Source organism: Haliaeetus leucocephalus, unplaced genomic scaffold (genome assembly GCF_000737465.1).
Source record: "Haliaeetus leucocephalus isolate CR32 unplaced genomic scaffold, Haliaeetus_leucocephalus-4.0 Scaffold1, whole genome shotgun sequence".
Taxonomy (NCBI): domain Eukaryota; kingdom Metazoa; phylum Chordata; class Aves; order Accipitriformes; family Accipitridae; genus Haliaeetus; species Haliaeetus leucocephalus.
In genome coordinates, this window is record NW_010972437.1 from 5,828,203 (window position 1) to 5,854,418 (window position 26,216).

Here is a 26,216-nt window from a genome sequence, read left to right on the forward strand (position 1 = left end):
AGTGAGATGCATCAAGGAGATACAGGGAGTGAGTTAGAAATGTAAGTTACCTTTGCAAGCCACAGAAGGCAAGAGAAGAATAACTTGTTCCAAGCTTTTAACATTTTGTGAGTATTTTAAGGCTTATTATTTCATAGGATCTAGATGGGAAAAAAAAATCAGCTATAGTTTCAAAAAAAAAAAAAAGCTTGGCACTTCTGCGATTAGTTTGAGAGGGTGTCACTTATGTTATATACAGATTTTTCTGTAATAACAGCCAAAAAAAGAGTAATCCAGACTTATAGTCAATACATAGATATGCATTTATACATTTTAATTGTTTTTGGTTTCAAGCATACAAACTTTAGATCACATCTGTTTGATGTCAGAACTCCCTGCATCTGCATGCTATTATCTGCCTTTTTTGAGCAAGCCCAGAACATCTGCTGTACAACATGCTACAGGAAACAAAGGGGAGCAAAAAAACCCAAAACCAAACCCAACATCAAAAATAGATTTACATAAAGAATAGAACCTTTTTATATGGAAATCCTTTTCTCTCATATATATATATTTATATATAATCTGTGAAAATGATACATCAAAATCTTATTTCCATATTTACACTTTTTACTTCTTGGAAGAATTACATCCATCACTCGATAGCTTCCATACCCAAGACTCCTGGCCCAGGAGACCAAAACAAGGCGAGCTCACAGAGCAGGGAACTCTGAAGTCCAGCGGCAGAATGCACTGCGTGGCTGGGAAAGCTATCAGAGCCTGGTATTGGCTTCCCAGTGGTTTGCATGTATTGGGCTGCAGATTTGGCTTGGGATCAGCTTGCTAGCTTGGTTGTTTGTATGTGAGCCATGCAGGTTACCCTTTCAAAATTAGCTCCTCATGCCACTGGAGTTTGATAAGAAAAAGGAAGTCATGCGAACTCAAGTGAAGTTAAGAGTGCCAGCAGGCTGGGAAACAAATCTTCTATTTCATTATTTTGGAAAAGTTCTCTTATTGCACTTGGTCTGTGTGTCTCCTCCTTTGTTCGAGAAAAGAAAAAAACCCACCTGATTTTGAAACAGTGTGCTTGTAACACTTGTCAGTTAATGTTAACAAGAGAAAGGTGAATAGAGGAAGTATTTTGAACTTATCTCCAAAAAGGACAGTCTTCTCCTAACATCCCAACATTGTGTCTATAGTTACTGTTTCTCATGTTCTTCCTTACTGATTCAGTTCCTGTGCAGCTACAGCAAAGACATCATACCCAAAATCCAGCAGCGCAAGGAGAAGGTTTTTGAATCATATTTCTTCAGATAGGGCCTTGTTGACTTGGATCGAACCTTCGTTTTTTGACGTTTCTTCCAGGTTTCATCAAAAGGAGGCGAAAAGTGAAAAATGCAAGACATTAGTTAGATATAACAGGAACAAAGTCGTTGCCAAGGTCATAGTAAAGTAAAAGGCTCACACTGAGACAGTTTTAACAAGTAACTTTTCTGAGGGGTAACAATTTAAGGAATTTGTTTGCATGCTTTCTGTAGCATAGTATCAAGTATTGGTTTCCTTACGCAGTTTAAAGATCATGCTGGCACACAGCATTCAATTAGTTCTGTAGTACTTACAGTGGTGCTCGAAATTTGTAGAAACTTTCAGCCCACAGTAACATGTGTGTCCACTAGGCCAAGAAAGCATGCATATACCTAAAGGGAATGAGTCAGAAGTGCCAGTACTGGAAATACATAAAAGCACATGGAGACCTGAGTTCTCGGAGCAAGTGCCACCTCTGGCTATACCAGAGTTTAGTTCAGTATTCCGCTGTGACGAAAAAGCGAGTGCCTCTGTGAGCTCTTACCACACTATTGACCGTAACTGCTGTGACTCTTAGTAAAGTGCAAAATATAGCAAAGACATTGCATTCGAAGGAGACTGGACAGTTTTGTAAATTGTGTGATTAGAATTTAACAGTGGATAGCAAGCTGGTCAGTGATATCCAGTCTCCTGCGATACTGATATCCTATGTCAAACAGCAAGACATTAGGAAGCGACAACAAAAGTTGGGTGCAACCTCCCCAGTATCTGGCTTTATGTGGGGCATCAAGCAAGGGGCTCATGCATTTAGTTTTAACATTGGGCATATGCACCACTACCGCCACCAAACCGACATGCAAAAAATACAGAACAGGAATTAGTAAATTCCCTAAAGCTACATACCAACCCCAGGATTTTCTATTTTCTGCAGCCCTGCTAACTACTACCACTGCTACAATATTTATAAATATACTATACACAAGGTTTGCCTGGTGGTTGAAGAGACTAATGGATGTATGCAAAGGCAACTTCTTTTTGAGAAAACCTCCAGAGACTGGTAATTCTTAGGCATCCTTTGTTTTGTTTTTATCTCGGGTACCAGTGCTTGCGTTTTTGCAAGGTCAATGCTTAAGGATTCTCCGTTTCTGAACGATCGCTGTATTCATCTTTCATTTCCCCTCAAGAAGTACTGTACTAATGCGTGTTTTGAATTAGGCTGACATTACTTCAATATCTCAACCCATCCTCCTCTATGCTACAGGTAAATTTGAGACAAGCAAATTATTTTTTCAGGCCAACTTGCAGAACTGCATGATAGGAAGTATGAATATAATATAAACTTGGTTAAATGTGAGTTAAAACCTGCTTTGCATCTGCTTGTCCTGCCAGTTCCATTGGGAAAGGACATGTCTGCTTCTCTTCCCCCTCAGCTCCCCCACTTTAAATAACTGTCTAGCATACTTGAATTCAAACACTACCAATGAGTAACTAATTAGTCAGTCCCCTTAAAACAAATCATCAATGCATGTAAAAAATCCAGATGATGTAACTTGTCCTCCTACTCTAGGGAAAGTACCATATTCCAATTTGCTTGAAGAGGATGAGTCACTAGAACATACCCTGAATTACATTCTGTTATCTGAGCTTATTTTAATTAAAGAAATGGACTTTGTAAGTCTTGGAACAAAGTACAGAAGACAGATGCTATACCAGCTTCCCAGTACAACTCTTGTAAAAAAACTCTTTGACTTTTGCCCTATCGAGTCTTTTCTAACCTGATCTCCACCAGTGTAGTATTCCAGTAAGGACCATTTGGTTGTACGACAGCTCAGCTTGTGCCCGTGCCATGGGGCGAAGTCTGCTATGCCCTCTGCATTCTGTGATCTGTCCAAACCAGCGCTAGTTTTATCCAGCAGAAATACACACTTCAAGGAATGAGATACTAACCAAACCACTGCCTTTCTTCACTTAGGATATTCTGCTAAGAGTGTCATGTGAGAGAGAAATGTGTGAAGAACTAAACATTTAACATAAGAGTCTGAAATATGGAACATCAGGTACAGTGCCAATAAGGGAACACGGTACACATGCGCAAAGCATTAACATGAGCCTGCCACATCTCTCTGCTGCGATCGTAGCACTTCACAAGAGATAGGCAGTCAGGTGTTACTCTGCAAGAACCAGAATTCTATTCTGATTCCCTGACTTTAACAACTTAATCCCAAACTACCAACCATTTTAATACTAAAATGAAGACAGTAGGCTTACTTAAATCAGCAAATAGAACAAGTCTATCTCTTCCCCAAGAAAATTACAATAAAAAGAAAGGAAACTAGGTGAGTATCAGATTCTGGATATTTGTACCTCTTAATAGCTATGTATTACAGAAGCACAAGGTTCCTTTCAGTATGCGTCAGTAAAACAATAAGGGAGGAGGCGGAAGGGTCCTCTGTGGAAAGACACATAGGAGAATGAGGCCATTTCCTAGATCTTTGTTGTTTTATGTGGAAGATCTTAGAACATTAACTACTTTTTTTGCATTTAGTGCCTCTTTAAACAATGAGGGTCAGCCTTTCAGTCTGTAATCCAACTAGAAAAATTGTCTCTAACAAAAGCAAAATTATAGGTGATTCTGAATCAAAGCAGCACACCACTGCCTCTCTAACATGGTCATCTTTACAAATGAAAAATACTTCAGTAAAAAAACCCTGGTTTTAAAAAAGGCTGCATGTTTGTAAGAAATACCTTGCTGCAATCCTCTGCAATTTTTTTGCAACTAATTAGGAACATGGTTACACAGTACATTGCTTGCAAATCCATGCCTTTGTGATCACATAAATACAAAGCTTTACTTAAGCAGTTAAAGATTTATCCAAACCCAGTATTTTAACCACTTCCAAATAGCTAATGTCTTCATAGGCATTCCTAAAGCATGGCTCAAATGCTGAAGAAGAGCTTAAATAAATGACCTTTTGCTACAAAACTGATTCAAATTAACAAAATGAGGGACTAAAATTAGCAGCCTAAAATAAGACATTGACCTGCCATTTCTTCTAGTAGTTTGGAAAAAAGTGAGAAAATATCTCAAGTTTGATTCTAATGTTGATGTTTGTGTAGTGGTGACTGTATTTAGGTCCGTGATACATGGTTTATGGAAATGCTGCTAAGGGACCGAAACCTCCTTCCTCACAAAGGCACCACTAGCATTCCACTGCTTTATCTTGCAGAAACTTTCGGGGTCTAAACCCGTCTGCACAGACCAGTTAAAAACTCAGCATCTGTTATATCTGGGTAAGTCTTTGGTCCATCCATTAATCTTCCATTAGAACAGGGACAGAAAACCCTGCAACTCTTCAGCTAAGAAACAATTGCTAGAAATAGAATTGTGCCTACAATCAACTCTTCTCCGTCAGCCACTTTTGCATTCTGATATAGTGAGAAGCAGCTTTTCCTGTGCATTTACACATCACTTTTACTAGCATTGCCTCTTAGCAGTGTTGCTTTATTACTAAAAATTGCTTTAATACTGTTAAAGTCAGCAACAAAAGCATTTAATTGGCTTATATTACTGCAGTAGCTTTGCAAAAGTAAGTGACTATATGCTAGGAAAAGAAGTGAGCATAGGCCCCTGAGACTGTGACTGCAGCCGATGCAGAGAACTACTCTAATGGTAAAAAAGTCCTTCCCATATCGGTTCTATATTAAACTCTGTATACTGAACTCTTGCACAAACTTGCTACACCAAAATGAACTTCACATTTCATGAATGCCATACTTCTGTACAGTACCCAGCAGAGTTCAGGTAGAAATATGCAGGACTCCCTTACTGCAGTCTAAACACCAACAGTGTTAAAAGTACTATGCAAGGCTCAGATGAAGTAAAATATACTGCTTAACAAGGTTTCCACCCACAGCCTTTAACTCTAAACCACCTGAAATGTGTAATGAGGGTCTACACCCCCTAAAATTGTCAGTTAACTGTTTTCTTTCCTGTTCTATCTACCCATTGACTTGATTAGAAAAAATAACCTAGGCTTCACTCTTGAAAGGGGAAGGTTTGGGTTTTCTTATATACTTTGTTTCTCCAAACTTGCATCAAGCCTTCTTTTACACTTCCCTCCAACCCCCACCCCCCACCACCTCAGTTCATGAACAAAGTTTGCTTAGTTGCAGCTTACGTTTGATATGGACTTGACACCACAGTACCGTATGTTCATATGAACATCTGATAACCTGTGAAACAGAAATCACATCTCCCAGTTTGTAAAGCATTAGCTACCTTCTCTCATATTTGCAGAGTCTAAGCATATCACTTACTTGCTTAAAAAGGAAACGTTGAAATCCTCTTATTATCCTTCTCTGTCCCTCCAGATATAGCTGAAGCACAGTATCAGAGGGTCTACATGTGCTAGCCCTCTTTTCTATACAAGCTGAAAAGCCTTTTCAGTTCCCCTCTGACCCCCAGAAGAAACATGCACTTCAAGCTGTGAGCTAGGCCAGGCCAGTGTATTTGAGGTTCTGCTACAGAATAAAGAGTAAGAGCTTCAAGAGACGTATCCTCTATAGGGATAACAAGCTTCTACATTTGGGCAAACGAATGACACCAGGATGCAAAGCTGAACACTTGTGAGAGTAGCTTGAGAGATGTGGAACACAAAGAAGAAATAAACCATCATGTAAATACTGTATTGTTTCAGACTTCTAAAAATCTGTGTTCATGCAAGTTCTCAAGCGTAGGTGTCCCCAGTCAGCAGCCAGACTGCTCGCACAGATGCTAGCTGGTGCTGCAGCACTGACGCAAAGAGCAAAGGTTGTTACAGCACAAGACAACTTAAAAAGATTCAGAGGAAGAAACTGCCTGTAGTTTTCATATTTTAATGACTTGTGTTTTCAACAAATTACCTTCTGCAATACAAACATATTATTTAGGAATGAGTATTCTATGTCTGGAAAGTATATGAATTGCTAAGTAACAGACATATGTCTCTGATGGCAGAAAACTGGTCCAAAAGTATAATTTGACATTTATTTTTTCCAACAAAATCTACCTCGCTTAATTCACATGGGAACTTGCAGTATCAGTGTTTCTAATATTATCGCTTTAAATGTGTGCACATTGTTGTTCTCAATAAACCAAAAATTTTAACAGAAATGTTAATGCAAGCCTTGCAGAAAATTTGGTTGTATTTATTTAAAAAGCTAATTGCAGCAAAGCGCAGGGAAAAAAACCCAACTCAGTTCTGCAACTAACTGAAATTTTTATGTATTGTTTATATGCTTTATTTAAGTTAATAAATAAATCTGCATCTATTAGGATACGGTAGAAACAATGTAAATGTACTTGTATTAGTTAACACTATAGAATATGTCCAAGTATTACAGAGAGTCTGTAAAAAAGCATTATTCCCAGACTAGGCCTTTACACAGAAAAAATCTTTCAATCCATCAAATGAAAAGAATCCCAATTCCTTCTTGTGTTAACACCACATGTGAGGCCATGTCTGTCACTGCATATTCTAAAATACACACCTCATTTGAATTTCTGCCTCTGAACATAGATTTGATGAAACAACATAAAAATTCAAAATGCATAAATACTAAATTATTTTACTGTTTATAAATATGGAAAATACAAATCTCAGCCATATGAGACACAATGCAAAAGACACAGGACTGTATTAAAATGATATTGTTTAGAGCTGCCCTGTAGTAACTTATAAATACTGGAGGCTGACCTAGGGATATTAATTGCACAACTAAGTGGATTTTATTTATTTACCTGAGAAGAAGCCATACGAAAAAAAAAATACAACAGCTCAAGGTTCAGTCTATCAGCAGGAATTAAAAAGGCTTATGAAGATCATTCTTAGACAGATGTTTTGGCACCTTTTGTATTTAATCTTTTCTTACTAAAGCAAATGAGGAGCACTGACTCCCACAGCTGACACATGCAGCTCTCGCCAGTGTCAAGGGGAAGCGCAGGGAGTGTTACCTCCCTCAGAACAAGCATCTAGAGAAAAATGAATGCTGCAGGTGCCGGGTCTTTCTGAAAGCACCGACAGAGGCAGGCAGTGCAAGAGGAAGTACTAGTTGCCTTGTCCAGAAGAAAGGGCCAAGTCTGTCTTCTGTTTTCAGCAGGGCTGAAAGAGATTTAGAAATATTTTGCTTCTGTGTGCCTGTGTAATTAAGGCCACCAGACACTAGGAAAATATAACACTCTAAACCAGAAGTAAATAAACATTTTCAGGTGACCTTTGAAAGTGAATTAACAGATAAATATGACCTGATCACTATATCCTACTTTGATAGCCACCTTAATCTATTAGGGAACAATTATGTTTTTCTTCTCAACTCAGACATGGAATATGAATATAGGCCACATAAAATATTCTCTGAAGAGTTATAAAAACCTGATTCAGGAATTATGGCTTATTGTTGTATCATGCCTTAATCTTGATTCATGTTATTGAAAAGAAATAGCAACTTGAATACTATGAGAAATTACTTGTGCTTAACACTTCCATGATTTGTAAGGTTATAAACGTTGATCCTAAATTTAGATCCTTTTTACCAAATATGGAACACGCATGTAAGTAGACTTGACACTACAAAAAAAGGCAAGAATTAAATACCTTTGTACAAGACTCTCTCATTGCTTTAACGGTCACAAGCAGAAGGACTAGCATGTTACACTTCATAGTTATAAAACACATGGAACTAGAACTGGGTGAGAAATGTTTTCATCTTTCAGGAGACAGTTCAAGATTTCAAAGTGTTCTCTCTAAACCTGATTTTTTTTTTGAAAATGTGAATTGATAATTAAAAAAAAAAAAATCAGTAACCACAAAAGTTAGCTTTAGTACTTCTGAGTCAACTGTGTCAATGCATCTGTTTGTTACTGAAAACTACTCTGCTACTGCCACCACTTACCATTTACACATGAAGTCTTTAATTATAAAAAAGTTTATCAGTTTGAAAGTACTACTGCATTCAAAATAAACACTCCTCAAGACATGTCTCTTTTGGAGTTTTTAACCATTGTAGTCAACTTCTGAGGACAACACTACTAACTGGAGGTGAAAAAAAGACCTTGTTCCCTGAGTGTTAGGGTGAACTCATGAAAGTTAAATTCATTCTCTTATTGTTCTTCAACTTTGCAACCTGATGACATCTGCTAGTTTCAAATCCATTTCCTCCTCTTGTTCAGTGCATGCGTAATTCTTTCTCTTCAAAGCAGTTTGTTATAGTTGGGTTGCAGAGGGGGGAGTTAACTTAGAAATCTTGTAGCAGGAGCTCAAAACTTAGTGATGTAAGCAAGAAATAGAAATGCCATAGCCACTGAAGAGAAGACATGCGGCATTGCTTACTTAAAGCCCCATCCTGTCCCCCCAAGGACAATAGCTGCTACCAGGATGGCACCAGCGATGGAGCCTATTATAAGATTGGTGGCACTAGGACCTGTGATAAAGGATTATGGTAAGACAGACATAAGAAGCAACCACTTTACTCACGTTAAGTGAAGCAACTGAAGGGTAGTCAAACAATTCAAGGAATACAGACAGCACACAAGGTGATGTCTCTAGACAATTTCAGCAAGCCCAACTTACTTTTCTTTAACACTAAGAATGAACAAAGCTGTTGGTCTCTGCATTGTGCTATGTTGACATCTACCACAGAAAAAAATCTAGTGTTAGGCAGTAAATTCCATTGTGATTTACTCCATTATCGAGTGAATGAACTATCAGCTGAGGACACTAAGATATTTGTGAATAATTCCTTATCTTAAAGGAAGAAGTATGAATACCGTATGTTTTATGACTACAGCAAATGAGAAAGAAAATAAAAATAAAAAAGCCTGGCTTTTTTCATGGAGATCCTGAAAGGTGGTAGATATTTTAATTTGAGCTGAGAGCATCTAGCACCACTTGCTAATCAGAGTCCAGACTCCCTACAGTTACGTCAATGCTAAATTTACAAACAATTGTTTGACAAAAGCAAAGGATTATATAATAAGGAACAAAAGTTGAAATAAAAGCTGTATTCCCATTAAGCTTTCCAAACATCAAAGCATCTCTTCATCATCCTCAAGAAGCTACTTAACAACAAAGTAGGGAAGGGTGGAGCAGGAAAAAAGACCAACAAAAAGAAGCAGCACAAAATATTTTTGTGCAATTTTCTAAAGAGGGCAAGAGAACACCTGAATAAGATATTCATAATTGACCTTTAAGTGCTCTATTTACACAGGGTGGAGGAAAACTGACAATAGGCTTGAGTAACATTTTAATCGCTCTGTACAAAAATTTCCTATTAAGCAGTCTTTGATGTAAAGTTAATTGCATCTGAGCTCAAGGCAAAATGAAACCAACCCAACAGTTCTTTTGCAGCATATTGGACGGTTTTTGTTTAAACATTCACATATTCAGGAATAGCCTTCAAAAAACAGTTCTTACCTCCTATCCCAGTCTCCCCAAACCAACACTTCTACACAACAATTGAAATTTTCCTGTTTTAAATGTTCTGAAAATTAGTTTGGAAAACTGTCAGACAGCTAACACAAGGAAGAAAAGGGAGCAGCCAGAGATCAGCAAAGGAAAGAGCAAGGGCAGCTGCAACAACTGAAAGTTTTAAGCTGTTAGGGCAGTATCACAAAACCTTCTGCCCAGTCCCAGACACAATAAGTACGTGCCCTAAGCTTTAAAATGTATTGCAGTGACCTAACTTCACTGCATCCATTACGTGTTTCCCGTATCAGTGCTTCTGGATATCAGATTAGCTAAAAGAAAATGAAGTTTTAAAAATTGCTTCCTGCAATTCCTACACAAAAATTATTGAGGAATATGAATAAAAGATTTGGAATGAAAAGAAATATAGTGAGCTTTACAGATATGAGCAGTGTACAAATTTGACAACAATAATTAAATGGTAATTTTCCACAATTTGGAAGAATGTATCTTATTTGGACTTACCTTTAAAGTCACACCTGGCTCAAATCAGCAGGAGTGAGCATGGTGGAGGGTAAATCAGTGCCATTCCACAGGCATTATATTCCCAATTAAGGCTTGCTTTCAACAGCAGCCTAATGAGCTACTGCACCTGACTCGGATCTATGGCTTACTCTAGATTTTACCAAATGACTGCACACAACAGAAGACTGAAAACACAGCACATAATTAATCTGAAATAAATTTTAGAAGCCTTGAAAAATTCTGAAGCTGATTTTTTTGTAGTCATAGAATGTTATCTTCCCACAAAAGAGGTACAATGATTAACTGATAGTAACAACGTCATAACTTAGATATGAAAGTACCAAATCACCACTTTTTTACTTCCCTCTTCTTACTATGTTCCCTGGTTGTTAAATGTTGAGGGGGAAGAATCTATTTCATAGTGCACATCCATTCAACAAACAGCAGTTTGTTCTTTCAATACAGAAAATCAATATTGGTTTTATTTACTATAAATATGGAATAATACAATGAAAATTTAAGCAGAAGAGGGTAATATACAAAGCAATTATGTTCAGTTAATAGAAAAGTTAATGAAATTATGTTAAATAATAAATGGGTCCTGATAAAACCACTTTTCAGATCTGAGCCAATTTTATAAAGTGTCAGTGACTAAAGAAGTGATGTTCATTTTTAACACAAAAAAAGCCCTGAAAATCAAATGCCTGTGAGAGTTAGGCTATCTACTTGAGAGAGCCTAAGAGCAGAGTAAATCATACATGGCTGTAGATAAAGGCATGTCCATTCGTCTGGAATAATTTTAAAACCGTTTCACAGTATGCTAGGAGTGGCAGTTCCTATGAGAAACAGCTATTTTTCCTAGTAAAGACAAGACGCTGAAAAGGCTACATTCAAGGTAAAATTTCACTGATAAGACAACTATAATCTCATTTCCGACTTCAATATAAAAACAAAGCTGGTGGAATACTTATGATTATTAAACAGCAACCACTCATTTAGCAGAATGGAGTTCTCCAATTAATGAATTCCAGTTTCAAAATACAGATACTTAAGGGGATTATTGGTAAGTTGTTTTAAGACCATAACAGATTGTGCACATAAAAGTACTTACAGCGAGACTACTTTTACATGTTATACCTTACCTTAAGGATGTATACCTTATGTTTTATTAAGCATTATCAAGGAAACTGTATTACTAATAAACCAGAATTTTCCTACCAGTATGAAGCCTACTTTGCATCGGGTCATTTTAGTTAGTGACATTTATGAAGAAAAGTATAAATCAATATGTTTTAGCTAAATAAGCCTCTCTAGCCACTGGACTCTGATACTTGACATACAAACTGAAAGTGAGAGGAAGGTTTTAACAACCACCATACTGTGGGGTCATTTTCCATCCAGACTATAACAAGATGCAACACTTCTGGTATGGCTGTTCTTTCTGCCATGCTACTGCTATAACCTGCAGACAGAGATTTATCAGGAGGAAGCTCCTGCAACTAACCACACCATAACTGCCTGGCACACTACCCTTTCCTGAAAGGCGCTGTCTGCTTTGGCATGGCTATCGTATCATCTCTAGACATCTTTTAGGACCCTGATACAAATCCTACTGAAGGTGTTAAAACAGAGCACACCTGTAATTTCAGTGGAATTCAGATTATTCCCTAAATCTTCATCATTATCAGACAGATTCTACAAGAATTAATACACATTGCTTTGAAACTCTGCTAGTTGTAGAAGAGGCAAGTTTCCTGCACATTGTCCTGCTGGTAACAACACTGGGGTGGTTTGATGTTTTCTTCTCTTGCCTGTCACTTTGCCAGCCAAATCCTCTGGTTTAAGTTATCAAAGCTAAGTATCCATTTTAGGATGAAATCTGGAAAAAAAACTACTCTCCCATTTTGTCCCCCATGATTACTAAGTTCATAAAGGATTAAGAAACTGAAGTTATTTCAGCACTTTGAGGAAAAGTTTGCAATTTGCAAGTGAAGTGGTGAGGAAGGAGGAAGAAGGGCAGGACCTGCCATCAGGTTGTGATAGCACCACCTCCCCTGCAGCCATTGACAGTTAACAGCTACCAGGGCCTGAAGGGCATTAGGAACAGAGACGGTTTTGTGTTCCCATGTGCTTTCTTTAAACCAAGCAACAAAAAATAGCAGCAGCTTGCCTTGTATGTACATTTGCATCTGAAGGAAGCAGAGGACAGAGAAAAGACTGATGGGATCCAGGAAAGAAGAATGGATAGAAACAAAAAGAAGAATGAGTCAGGTAGTGAGTGAGAAGAAGAGAGGAAAGATGAAGAAAAGCTGGAATTAGAGCAGAAAGATACAGGAGCAAGAACAAATTGTCAGGGACGTTGGTCAGAGCTGAGTGGATTGAGACAGCAAGTAAGGGAAGATAAAAACAGAAGGGTACAAGGCAGAATATAAGGAAAAGGCAAATGGTCCTCAACCTGTAGGCAAATAAATATCCTGCTCCAGAATCTGGGTCCTAAACCTTTACAATCTTCACAGTCTTCAGTTTCTAGCAAACAGCTGTAAAAGCCACCAGTAAAACACAGATGTGCTCTTTCTCAAGCAGATGATCTATTACCTTCTTCCTATTCGTTTTTCTATTAGTTGTCCTCTGTGAGTGTAGAAGTCTCTACTCTTCTGAGAATCTAAGATGAGTTTCATGTAACAGCCCCGTTCAGCAACAGCTAAAAAGGTTATATCTAGGGCTGCAAACACAGACATGCAAAATGCTGCCTACCAGAAGACTACCTATGCAGCCTTAATTATAACTGTACAGGAATGCTTTTTCACACAGCTTGATTAGACATCACAAACTGTCTTGTTATGATTCCCCGTTCAGAGAGATGGCACTGTCACACAACAGAGGTAATACACAGTATTAGAAACACAGTGAAGTTGGAAACCTCAGAAGAGCAGAGTAACTGCAATTTATTCTGTAGTTTGCACAGCAAACACAGAATGAAAAGTGTTCTTATATGGGCATTTTTGTATGTGTATATGTACATACACACACACACATATATATATAAATCATAGCCACTGTTAAAATTGACGTAGTGGGCTAACACTTAAGATACAGTTTCCTAAAACTATGAAAAGATAATAAAAATTGCTCATACATATTGTGTATATATAATTTTTATCCTTAAGCATTCTATGGCCTTAAGGTAACAGAAACCTAGCAACAAAACATTCAGAAGCTTTACTGTAAAACTAGCTGTCTATACTATTATCATCAGCTTTCATCTTCCTAGCTAGATCACGTGACTGATTATTAGACTGAAAGCCCCATAGATTGTAATAAACAATTTCTGCTTTATTAAATAGTCCACATTACTTAGTCTATTTTGCAGAATTATCACGAACTTCCATTTTTTCCCCAGAATTTTTATAATTTGGTGTAATGGAAACATTTAGACATTTAATTTTACTGTGACAATGTAAAAATTCACAAACTTATTGTTTTATGCCCCACATTATCCCAGACAGGAGAAGGTTCAACACTGCATGAGCAAACCACATGACACAGACACAGTCAAATCACATGACAAATACGGTCACCACATGACAAAGCTAACAGGGGGTAATACACAGAGGGCTCGGGTGCATACGGTTACCTCACACACTAGGCACCAAACATAAAACTCAAACTAAGAAAAATGCTTACTCTATTCCCCACCCTGTGCCTCCAAAAATCACCCCCAAGGCCAGAATGGTCCCTGCCACTGCACCTATTAGCCTGTTAGTGGCCATGCTCACTGTGTGGAGGGAAAAGGGAAGATTTTTTAAGGAAATGATCACATATATGTCTGAAATGAAAACATGAAATAATTCCTCAAAGGAATATTTTATGCTATAATCCATTGTCAGATAAACAGGTCAAACCTCCTAACAGACCTTTATTTACCAAATAGTGTAGTTTTAAAAATTCTGAAATTAGCTATATTTGGTTTTCTTTGAATGCTTGCAAATATTTCAACAAGAAGTTTTCCTGTAAACATGAGACTATCCCTTTTAGCTTGTGACTATTATTTACTTAAAAAGGGAACATCCTCAACCTACTGCTTATTTAAAACAGCCAAAATGTAAACAAATCACCAATAACAAAGCTTCCTTTTGATCACCAGAAACTTACTGTATCCATAATAACACTAAGCAAATGAAAACAGTTTGTTTGGAAACAGTTCTATTGCAGAAAAAGAAAAAAAAGAAAAAAACAACTTCTTAATTCATTCCTTTACTAGTTAGTAAAATTTTCCTTTGTTACTGCATTTATGAATAGGACTTTCTATCTATATGACCTAAAGACAGATAACACCTTTTAAAAGGAAAAACCTACCCTAGAAATGTGCTTCAGGTAACACCCTGGAAATTTCAGTATGATCAGATACTGTCTCTTAAGACATTGAGGCCTTATTTTTTATTTTTTAAGGGAATTCTTTTCAGAAAAAAACATCTATACATTTCTTATGTTAAAGATTAAAAGCTTGATAGATTCATTGAGTCATAATAGACCACAAACAAGCAGCTGAATTCCCTGTCTAATGGGAACTTTTCCAAGGGACAAAAACTTTGTAGTCTTCTTGCTGAATGAAGTCTGTTTTGAAACTGTTTCATTTTTTTTCCTGTTTCATAAATACACACACACACACACACACACTTGAGACATAAGTTTTATATTAAAAAAACCAAACAAACACTATTCCACTAGTCAAACAAAGACCTAATTCTGCAAATGAAATTGTAAAGGAAGAATCTTGTGTCCACATGGAGTCCTACTTATTTCAAAACTACTAGCCAACACTCTAAAGTAATTCAAAGTTTCTGGAGTAGCCGAAAACTAACAGGAAGAACTCTTTGTCTTCTGAAAACTGCTTGCATGCTGTGTAGGTCTACTAGTACAGGATACAGTAGGTTGCTGAGTTTAGAGTAATTTAAGACTCATGTATTAATACTGACATAATTAAGGACCACTAATTTTTTAAATCTTGAAATACAGTATGGAGCCAAAAGCAACTGATGGATGATGGAAAGGTCTGAAAAGTCCAGCAGGAGTAGCAGTCAAGTTGTCAATTATTGTAACAACATATAAATAAACAGCAATACCTCCTAGCTATACATGCTCTAATTGTAGTGAGAAAAATGCTTGGATTTATGGTGTGAAAAATCTTAAAATCTGGTGAATTTTCACATCATGAGTGTTCTGTTTCTGAAACGTAACAAAACTCAAATTTAGGGCTAAGGAAAAACAAGTATTTGGTTTCTGTCTCAGACTTGTAAACTGGCATATGACATAAAAAGTACTGGTAATAAGGGGAAGAAAAAAAATGGAAACTACTTCAGTATGTTGGATCTTTACAATACAGAAAACTACTCCTGTATTCTTCTGACATCTTCTTACAAAGGAACTCCTCTGTTAGTACATCAAAAGAGATTATAGTAGCTGTCAGTGTTCAGGCTCCTAAACTCATCGCTAGGTGCTTCAAACACCAATAAATTACAACAACAACATCAGTAAAAATAATCTGTCTTTTGAAATCATTGAGCCACCCTGTACAAAAACTTATTCTGCCTTTTTGCAGAGGACTCCATTGAAAAATGCAGTCTAAACTTTATGTCTGTACCTACTGGCAGAAATTCATGCAGATACTATTCATTTAAGACTTTTTCCCAGAACATTTCAGCATTGATGTATTAGTTTTCATAAAGGTATTTCCATTCTGAAATTGATGAGTTAATTTGAATTCCAAAAATCTAACCAAGATAAGTGTATCTTCTGTGTTGCTTTTCCTATAGACCTTTTCATACAGGAAAGAATTATTTCTTAGCAACAGGATTTGGAAATGAGTAATACAAAATTCATGTACTCTGAGTGTCACAACTGTAAATACTGCTCTCCTCATCCCCACAGAAAGGGAAGTAACCAGCTCTATAGTGCTGTTCTCCACTTTTTTTTTTTTTTAAGACTCTGTAAGCAGCGTTCCACAGTTATGAAGGTTTTTATGGGAAATGGGAACGACAAGTAGCTTTGTAAGACAGGGTACAAACCAGCCAGCTCTACACTCAATGGTGGTGGTGTTAGGAGTCCAGGAAGCACCTGCACAGATTCCCTAATACAAATCTAGACTGTTCTAGAGACCCTCCTTCACAGTGGTAACTTGTTTCAAGACGATCTCTTCAACAGTTCTTGGTAAAGGTCTACTGGAACCATTCTGCTAAGGGGCAAAAGAGTAAGGCACACAAGACAGAAGTAGAGCCATTCTGGAGGGACATACCAAAACCCTGTCCTCCCTTGAAACCTTGGATCTTTTAAATGAGTAATCAATAAGAGTCTGAGCTGTAAGGACTACATTTTTAAACAAGTCTATCTTCTTTCCATCAGCCTTATATAAGGGACAGAAGAATCTGGAACTGGGACATAGCAGGAAGATTTTGTTTGGGTTTCTCAGTTGTTTATTGGGAACTTTATCTGTAAATGCATAACACTGGATAAATATAGCCTGATGTTAGACAATGTCCTGACGACAGGAAAGACAAAAAAATTGGACAGCACAATCCAAAGACATTCTTTGGCAGAGAAGTCAGAGAGAATCTCAAGTGCTTTTCTTCCTCTTTGGAAAACTTTTTTGATGAATTATTTCCTCAATAGCTCCTCTTTGTATTTTATACTTCAATGCAGTTGAAATACCTACTAAATACATGAGTAAGCAATAATAGTCATAAGAATAATGTAATTCCTTAAAATCTTGATTTACTTTTTTCTCCCATTTAAATCTGATTTCAAAGAATCAAAGCTTTTTTCACCAGGGACATTCCACTTTTCCCTTTTTTATGCCACTGAATTCTCTGAATTAGCTGAGAACAGCTAAGGGAACTGGAAATCTCTAGTAAAACATAAATACTCAATTATGATATAAATAATAAGAGCTACACTTAGTTTCCAATCACAAAGAAAATGATCACAGAAAATAAATAAGGGATGAAGGAAAAAAACCAGAAAGTACATACCATTATCTATTGAAAGCTTCCCCAAATTTAGGTTAGAAACATAAAAGTTTCATCAATTCTCAAAGCAGAAAGACCTACTTCATCTACATGAAGCAGAATTTTACTGTCTGGGTCTAAGCAGTACTGCAGAATAATATTCTTTTTCTATGTGCTAATTCTACTACCATGTAAGAACAGAAAAATGTCATAAATACTTGAAAGAACATCAAAACTGAAATCACACAAACCCTTGGGTCCTTCATCCTTCTTGCCACCAGTATCCCTGATAGGATCATCAATACTGCAGTCTGTCCCAGCCCAGGAGAAATTACAAATACAAGTCGCTTCATTACTACAAACCTGGAAAAGACAATAAATGATAGCAGTTGGTTTTTAACTACATTTTATTAAGTTTATTTAACTTGTAATTAGGTATTTAATTCACAGTATAAGACATCCATCTATATATTGTAACAATAGCACTGAGTGTTTAGAATGAGTATAATATATCAATAACCTGAAAGTTTGCTTTTACCCTCTAAATACACTCAGAGGCTAGGAAAAGCAGAAGTGTTCCCAGTGGTTCCATCATCATTTGCACTACACACCTGCATAGGATGTAAAAAATAACAGAAATTCTCATCCAAAAAAACCTCCAAAACCCATCTAGACTAGTTAGATCTTCACTAACCAACTATCTAGACTTTGAGCCTGGATGTCCAGAAGGAATACAAGCATTTGCGTTCAAAACATTCAAGATATGGTCATGTTTTACAACCTCTCATTAACAGCTTGCTCCTATGTATAAAACATAGCAAGATTCTCATCGGTTTTGTTGTCATTTTTTTCTAAGCAGCAACAAGGAGTGCTTGCTTATCTTTTAGAAAGAGAGGAAATAATTCTTCCTAAGTCTACATTAACTGAATGACCTCTAAAAAAGGACTTAGGACTCACAAAAATTCGCAGTACATTTATCAGATACAGGAAAACCTATCCAACTGACAAAATCTAAAGTATCAAATCAATAGTGAGAGTTAATAGCTATAAACTTTCCATGTGAAAAAGAACATGGAATGTCTTGCTAGAAGAGGTTACTAAGGAAAGAGTATGACATGAGAAACAGATGCAAAACAAAGAATGAAGTTTTGATTATTGGACTAGAAGTGAAGTCAGTCATTAGGCATCAGCTAATAATGTCTTTTGGACACTGGAACATAATGTCAAAAAAAACCCCCAAAAGAACCTACGCACCAATGATTACAAGTAGTACATGTGATTTTTTTCATTTAACTTTTACCTCACTCTGCTTCTTAAAGTATTCACTGAAGAATCTTATCTAGGAAGCTGAAGATAAATACATCTTATGGCAGGTTTGACCAACTGAAGTATTCTTTTAAAATTATGAATCGGAATCATCCAAAGCAAAACAAAAAAGGTAACATAGTTCCCTCACCACTCATGCCACTCTCCAAAAGTACCAAGACAATTTCTAGAACTCCTAGATCCTTTACTTTCCAATATTAAAATTTTTCTTCTTGATTTTGAACCTAATCCTCTTTGAAGCACTCAAATTCGTCTTCAATTACACATAACAAGAAGAAAAACAAAAACTTTGTATAAAGTCTAGCCCCTTAGGCAAGTATCTGTCCACTGAATCCCACAGTGGAAAGGTTTTATCAATGTTGTATCAGTATCAGTTAAGACACGGAACAGTGAATCTGTTCATCAAAATATACCTACTGTCTTAGACAAATGAACTTATGGGTAGAATAACAGAATATAGTGTTCCTGAATGTAAAATGATACAGTTTGCAGCTGTTCAAGAAGAATGTATCTTCTCTGTTGAGGTCCAACAGTTTAGAATTTTAATTATCTAAGTCATGAGGTATAAATCCATGAACACATGGCCAACTTTATAAAGGTGTTAGTATGCAGGAAAAAGCTTAACTGAAGATGGCAAGTAGCTTGAAATATGGGTAGTACATTACAGAAGTCTTTACAATAACTGATGTCAAAGTTCTTTCTTGCTAGTAACAAAAACACCACTTTGGATACAATTGCAGAACTAATTTGACAACTTTGCTTTCTGAAGTTTTAGCTATGCTTCATGGAAGGGCAGCCTTCCTCTGAATCTAACATTTGTGTTTTCAGATCAACACGTCTTGGGAACACTTTCAGGTAGGTAACTCCACAGGGTCCAAGACCAGATATAGCAGAGAGAGCTGGAGAAGCTTAGCTAACTCCCAGTACAGACTTACCCCATGACCAGAACAGACTTTTCCATTAGAACCAATGGGACAGCTGCTTATGTTCAAGGACTGAATTGGCAGGCACTTTTTGTCCAGACACATCATGTGAGGTCCACATGGAGCTCCATCCTCCACATAACCTAAATCGGTATCGTCATCTAAAAGAACATGAGCACCACTAGGAGAAAAGTTTTAAGATACTATTAGTATTGTGACTGGAGTCTTTTGAAAATATTAAACATGTTAGTGTAGATACTAAAAGCCTCATACCTTTCTCTCATTCAAGCATACAGACAGATTGAACAAAATTATAAAGTTTTTCTGTCTGTCCACAGCACTGACAAGGTGTTCCGGTTGTCAGATTAAAAATAAGTCTAGATAATGACTTAAATACTCAAAAAGTAACTCCCTTAGGCTTTGGGGTTTTTTTTAACAGTCTTTGATGGGCCAAGCTTTTTTCTTTTTTTTCTTTCCTTTTTTTTTCCCCCCAAATATTGTGAAATACTATTGCTAGAAAAATGTTAAAAAACTAACTTCCTGTGTGATGACATTTAAATAAAAATACTAATGGAATAATAGAAGAGTTAAGAATCATTGTTCACTTACCTAACTATGCAAGAGAGTATTCTTAAGCATGACAGCAATGCTGCCAATGCCTTTAGAATACAAATCCAGTATTGTGCACAGTAGACTAAAACCCATTTACCTGCCCTTTAACTAAACCGTAACAACATCTTATCCTGCCACAATTCTTCAGTTTCCTCCCTCTCAGCCTTCACTTCCCTACAGCTATTTCTCTGAGGATATAATATGCAAAAACATTATGTTTAATATATGGATCTTCGACAATTACAGATGTGTCCCCCGCCCCCAGACAAATATAATGCTGAGCATTAAATTCTGACTGTGAAGTTCTGCTACTGAAGAGACCAGATAGAGTAATCAAGGAGCATAACCCACATTTTGCCCTCTTTAAAATGCGGAATATTATTAGCCTTTTAATTTTTTTTAATCAAAAGAAATACCACTCAGAATAAGGATTTTGCTGCAAGATATTAATTACCTAAAAATCATACGATTTTACATTTATGTTTATCTTAATTCAGTTAGGTTTGACAAAGCAAAATCATGTTGGAACACTGCATTATCTCTTACCTGCAGTCCACTATTCGTCCTTGATGATAAAAAGAATTTGGGATAATTTCTCCTTGAACCTGACCAACTCGTGGAACTTTAGTAAGATTAGTACAGAGCAAAAAGCCACAGAAAACATCACTGTAAAATGAAAACATAAATCAAAAAGTTACTGGAATAATATGAAGTAAACGTACAAAAAAGAAAGACCAGCAATGATGCTGCTGATCACATTAAGTAACATATTACCATAAGCCACATGATAGACTTTCAGAGTACAAGTCTGGAAATAAAATATTATTTGATATAAATGACAAGAGGCAGAAACAAGTAATCGTTCATTCTAATGCACCAGTGAACATTCACATCAACAAAAAAATTTATCTGTGCTCTAAATATAATACAGTACAATTATGAGGTGCCAAATTGTACAAAGCTTTGTCATATCAGGCTAAATTATATTTCCCTCTCTCTAGCAGCTTGGATGCTGTATGTTAATATGAAGTTTGAATTTTTAATTTTATTTTATTTCCCTTGCAGGACAACAGAACTATAATAACAATCATTAGCATGCAGTGTGTGTGCCTGAATTTTGGTAGTCTGCTTTATTTGATGTTACTTTATATGAGCAATCTTCAGTAGAAGGATATCACCTTAAAACTTCCATCTCTTACTCTAATTGTCTTAAGTCATAGAAGCAATTGGATGAATGCTGGAAATTGTATTTGTTAAAACTGCAATAAATTTAAATGGCCCTTAAGCTAGACCATTCTTCTGCATATCTCTACTGACCCATAAAAGCTTTTATACAGATGAGTTTAATATACATATCAGAACAACACTGTTCTCATCTAAATACAAAAAAATTCATTAAACAACTTCTTTGCTTATGAACCTATCTGAAAAGTGAATCATGTAATTAAAAAAAAAAAGCCACTTGATGACAAACATCAGATAGTTGAAGGAAAACACCATTCCGAGACTGAAATTTTTACATGGTTAATTAAAAATTACAAAACAGTAGGTAAATTAGGAGAAATTTAAGTCTATCCACTAATGATTATTAACCTGAAAACTAAATTTAATCAAATATTCATCTAGTAATGATCACATGCAAATGAATCAGCCATTTTCTCTATAGTGTCCAAATATCTAATGGTCCTCTGGTCAAAATAAAGGTTGGAATAAACTTGAAATAACATTATCTGGTATTAATTCCATAGCAAGCAAAAACATTTGCAGCCTAGTTTATCCCTACCAAGTCTGAGGTGTTTGTCTATTAGGAACTTGTGACTTTTTGCTCCCCCACCCCCTAGTCCCTCTGAAAGAATTAAAGTCACAGTACATTCTTCTGAAAATCTGGAATTCTTTACAAGTGTATTGCTGAGTCACCCGTGGAATTGTCAGAGTGAGCTGTGGAACTTTTTCAAGATGCAAACCTTGTGAGGGAAAGAAGATTCAAAATAATGCAAAACAAACTGCTCAAACATTCATGAAAAAGTAGACAATATTAAATTAGTATTAATGTATTTAAAATACAAATAATCTATACCAAGCTGAACTTACTGTTTGCTACACTGAATCCATCGGTCTCCATCCTTTCCACAGTTTCCTTTTTTTGTGCCTTCTGTGTTAAGCTTTTCATAACAAAATTTGTCAGATCCTGAAGACTCTGTGATGAAGAAAGGAAAAAGGAATATACTTTCCACTAGCAACATAAGAGCTTTGAAAACCTGTATAATTTATTGCAGCAGTTCTCTGTATTTTTTTAATACAAAACAGAAACCTAAACACATGTGTATGTACGCAGATGGTATTTTCCAGTGACTACAGTGGGGACCTAGCAGACTGAAGTGCAATACCTACAGATGGCTTTTCTAAAATAATCTCAACGTTCAAAATTTGCTCTGAACTTTTAAAAAGCAGTCTCCACAGTGTCGGCATTGTCTTCTGCATTTGAATTTATCTGTGGTCCAATTTTGTTCACTTCATAACAGCTGCACACAGATTTAATCTAGTTATTTGCCCTACAGTTACTCCTGATCTGTATTTCAGGAGATCAAAGATTTTATACATGGCATTTACCATAAGCATATGTTCTGACATCAACTCCATGTTTATTTTATTTTATTTTTCAGGACTTCACTGAGAACAGGGTTGAACAGTCAGAGTGTAATGTCTACTGCTTTGTAGGAGTAGAAATCTGAACTAACAGCACCCCAATTATTTACTAACAAGCCCATTTGTTTTTTCTAAAAATCAATTTAAAAAAGCACAACAACTATACAGAGGAAGATAAAATATTAGAAGTAAATAAGACAGTAGTTTCAGTAAAATCACTTGTACAGAAGACAAACCAAATATTTTCAAATATAAGTATGTAAGATACAAAGAAATTAGTTAACAAAAACATCTATTACCTTTAATATTATCAATAAATATGAAGTGGCAACATAAAGCTCAAAAAGGCATCAGAAGACAAAGAAAATGTCGTCATCCAATTTTACACTTACATAGCATCTTTTGTACTGTACAAGACAAACAACAAACAAAAAACTATATCCCTCCCATCTTGCCTAGAATAGACTGATTCTTCCGCCTCAAATAGGCAGTGTCAGCAGTGGCAGTTATAATTAGACAAAATGCACAAGAAAACATTAAGTGCTAGAGTACAGGACAACTTGATAGTTCTGCTCTGCTGAACTGTCTCAAAATTATTACACAGAGTGTTTATCCCCTCTCAGGTGCAAACAAACTCCATTGCAACTGCAATTCTATTTTACTTAACACCTCTGGGCTTAAATTCATACTATGTATATTTAAATTCACACCAATGTACTAATTTTCCTGACTTGTAGGATGGTATAGCAAAGAGAAGCAAGGTGGAGCAGCTTTAGCGTGAACCACTGCTGGGATAATGGAATTAACAACTGTCATTAAAAAAAACCCAGAACGTTTGTTTTGAACTATACCCAAAAAATCCTCAAACCCATTTTCCCCCCCCCCGCTAACACTAACTCTAAGTTGCCAATATTTTCTATGTTTTCTCATCTAATTCCACCAGAGTCCAGCATTTGCTGTCCTACCTACCACATCACGTCAGAACAATCTCACTGTCAACACTTCCACACTCAGAATTTCACTTGGCAATCAAGCCACAGTTTCTCACTGCAGTCTACTCTACTGAGCAGAAAACTTTAACTTACAGTGGCAAGAAGAAAAAATGAAAATACTAAAAATACGAAACGAAGACATTTCAGGTAGTTAAAGCCAACCTACTAGATCCCCAGATGTATTTGCACTGATTATCTCTTGTCTTGCATTCACCATTATAGCAACGACCCTAAACAAAACACAACATGTTAGCAATGAGAACTGAACACTATTTCATTTCCTTCCCCTCCTCCAACAAATGTCTCATTTTGATTCTTCACACACATATTGGGATATATAATAGTTTTCATGAATTTGGGTAGATGGAGTACACATTTTGGCCCAGATTCTCAAAGTCAGTTGATGCTTAATACATACCGACATTTCAGCAGCTGCTTTATACTTCTCATTTACATAGTTGTAAAGAACTTATTAACATGGAGTATAATAAAAGATCTACATGTAAAATGTAAAGATACCAAGTAGATTTTATTCAAAGTAGAAATTTTTACTATTCATAGAGTGCATAAAGCACAAGCAACAGAGATGTCCAAAAGACAAAATTTATGAAGAAATATGGAAGACAGGATTAAAGAAAGAAAACTTGTAATTGGTTGATTTCTATTTGCTGATGTGCAGGGATTTTAAAACATTGCATACCTGATTAGAATCACAGGCATACCCATCTTGTTTATGAAGATTTGGTGGACACTGAAAAAAATTAAGATTTTTTTTTTTTTTATCATGTGTACTATAATACATCGAAGGATCACATATGGAATTTTCCTGGTTTTAAAAGACAACTGCACAACATATAAAGGGGGTAGATAACATAATTAGTGCAGGAATCTTTATAACTGCAAATACACATGAAAAAATTAGTAACTTGAGCCATGAAATACAAGGTTTGATTCTAACTTTCTGCATATTCCAAGTAGAAGTTAAGGAGGTGAGGCAAAATGAAAAGCAAAACAAACATGGTCAGTAGCAGGATATTTGGTAGCTAATACTGGGGCCATGTTTGCAACACTGCCCCTGCATTCATTTCAGTTCCACTAAGAAGGTAAGTGAGCACCTAGTTGTAGCCTACCAGTCTATTGCTTACAGAGCTGCATTTTTTTTATGATGTTAATTATCATGTTCTCTTGGCATTGGAAACTTTTTTAATATGAACAAGTCATTAGGTCCAGAAGCCTCAGATTACCAAAGCTAGGAGCAGACCGTTCTCAAAGCTTTTTTTCATCAAAAAGAGACCTGTGAAGATTTGGAAAGGGTCTGCTGCTGCAATGTACTGTTGTCCTGGTTTCAGCTGGGATAGAGTTAACTGTCTTCCTAGTAGCTGGTACAGTGCTATGTTTTGAGTTCAGTATGCGAAGAATGTTGACAACACTGATGTTTTCAGTTGTTGCTAAGTAGTGTTTAGACTAAAGTCAAGGATTTTTCAGCTTCTCATACCCAGCCAGCGAGAAAGCTGGAGGGGCACAAGAAGTTGGCACAGGACACAGCCAGGGCAGCTGACCCAAACTGGCCAACGGTGTATTCCATACCATGGGACATCCCATCCAGTATAGGAACTGGGAAGTGGGGGTGGGGAATCGGCGCTCGGGGACTAGCTGGGTGTGGGTCAGCGGATGGTGAGCAATTGCCCTGCGCATCATTTGTACATTCCAATCCTTTTATTATTACTGTTGTCATTTTATTAGTGTTATCATTATCATTATTAGTTTCTTCTTTTCTGTTCTATTAAACTGTTCTTATCTCAACCCACGGGTTTTGCTTCCTTTCCCGATTTTCTCCCCCATCCAGTGGGATGGGGGGGAGTGAGTGAGCAGCTGCATGGTGCTTAGTTGCTGGCTGGGGTTAAACCACAACAACTGTATTAGCCAATACTTTGAGGGCAGCCTTTCTAGCTTAAGAAAGCCCTTCTCCCTCCCACTAAGAAGGCTCCATCTACAGAATAAAAGATTTACAATAAAAACTCAGCAACAGGTATGTATCTGTAAGTGTGGATGTCTCAGATGGTAATATAAAAAGAGGTTACTGTTAATTTATTGGCATCAATAATTACAGCCAATGCCAAGAGAGAGACATGTGATCTATCCTGAATCTTATTTCTTCAAAGCTATGAACTTGATATAGTAGATGACTGCAGCAGAGTTATGAAGTTTTTATATAACCTTGAAGCTAAATACTCAGTATTGAAAAGGAGCATATATCACCTAAAGCATCAAAGTTGCTGTGAAAATAGAATATGTACAGAATGTTGACTATTTAAAAGAACTCAAGTTAAAACAACCTTTTGGTTGCTCTTTATTCCTATACTTTTAAGTATTAGCCAAATGTTTTCAAGAGAAATGCATAAAATCCACTACTTTTAAAATTATCATACATGTGCACACTCTTAAAAAAACATAACACTTTATACA

The 26,216-nt window shown here is 36.4% G+C and overlaps 1 protein-coding gene across 2 annotated transcripts in view; it reads right to left on the minus strand.

Moving 5' to 3' along the window:
• Positions 1-298: 298 nt before the first annotated feature.
• ADAM23 (ADAM metallopeptidase domain 23) overlaps positions 299-26,216 on the minus strand; it is a 78,874-nt gene continuing 52,956 nt past the window's right edge. The window contains exons 18-25 of one of the 2 annotated variants that reach the window (XM_010565129.1): positions 24,451-24,501; positions 23,917-23,980; positions 22,204-22,309; positions 20,659-20,778; positions 19,513-19,681; positions 17,503-17,614; positions 8,652-8,742; positions 299-1,337 (exon numbers count right to left, since the gene is read on the minus strand). In XM_010565129.1, coding sequence (XP_010563431.1) covers positions 1,289-1,337; positions 8,652-8,742; positions 17,503-17,614; positions 19,513-19,681; positions 20,659-20,778; positions 22,204-22,309; positions 23,917-23,980; positions 24,451-24,501 — 762 coding nt within the window. In that variant the 3' untranslated portion in view covers positions 299-1,288. Of the gene's footprint in view, positions 1,338-8,647; positions 8,743-17,502; positions 17,615-19,512; positions 19,682-20,658; positions 20,779-22,203; positions 22,310-23,916; positions 23,981-24,450; positions 24,502-26,216 lie in introns of those variants that run through there. The other variant, XM_010565138.1, reaches the window with a different exon arrangement.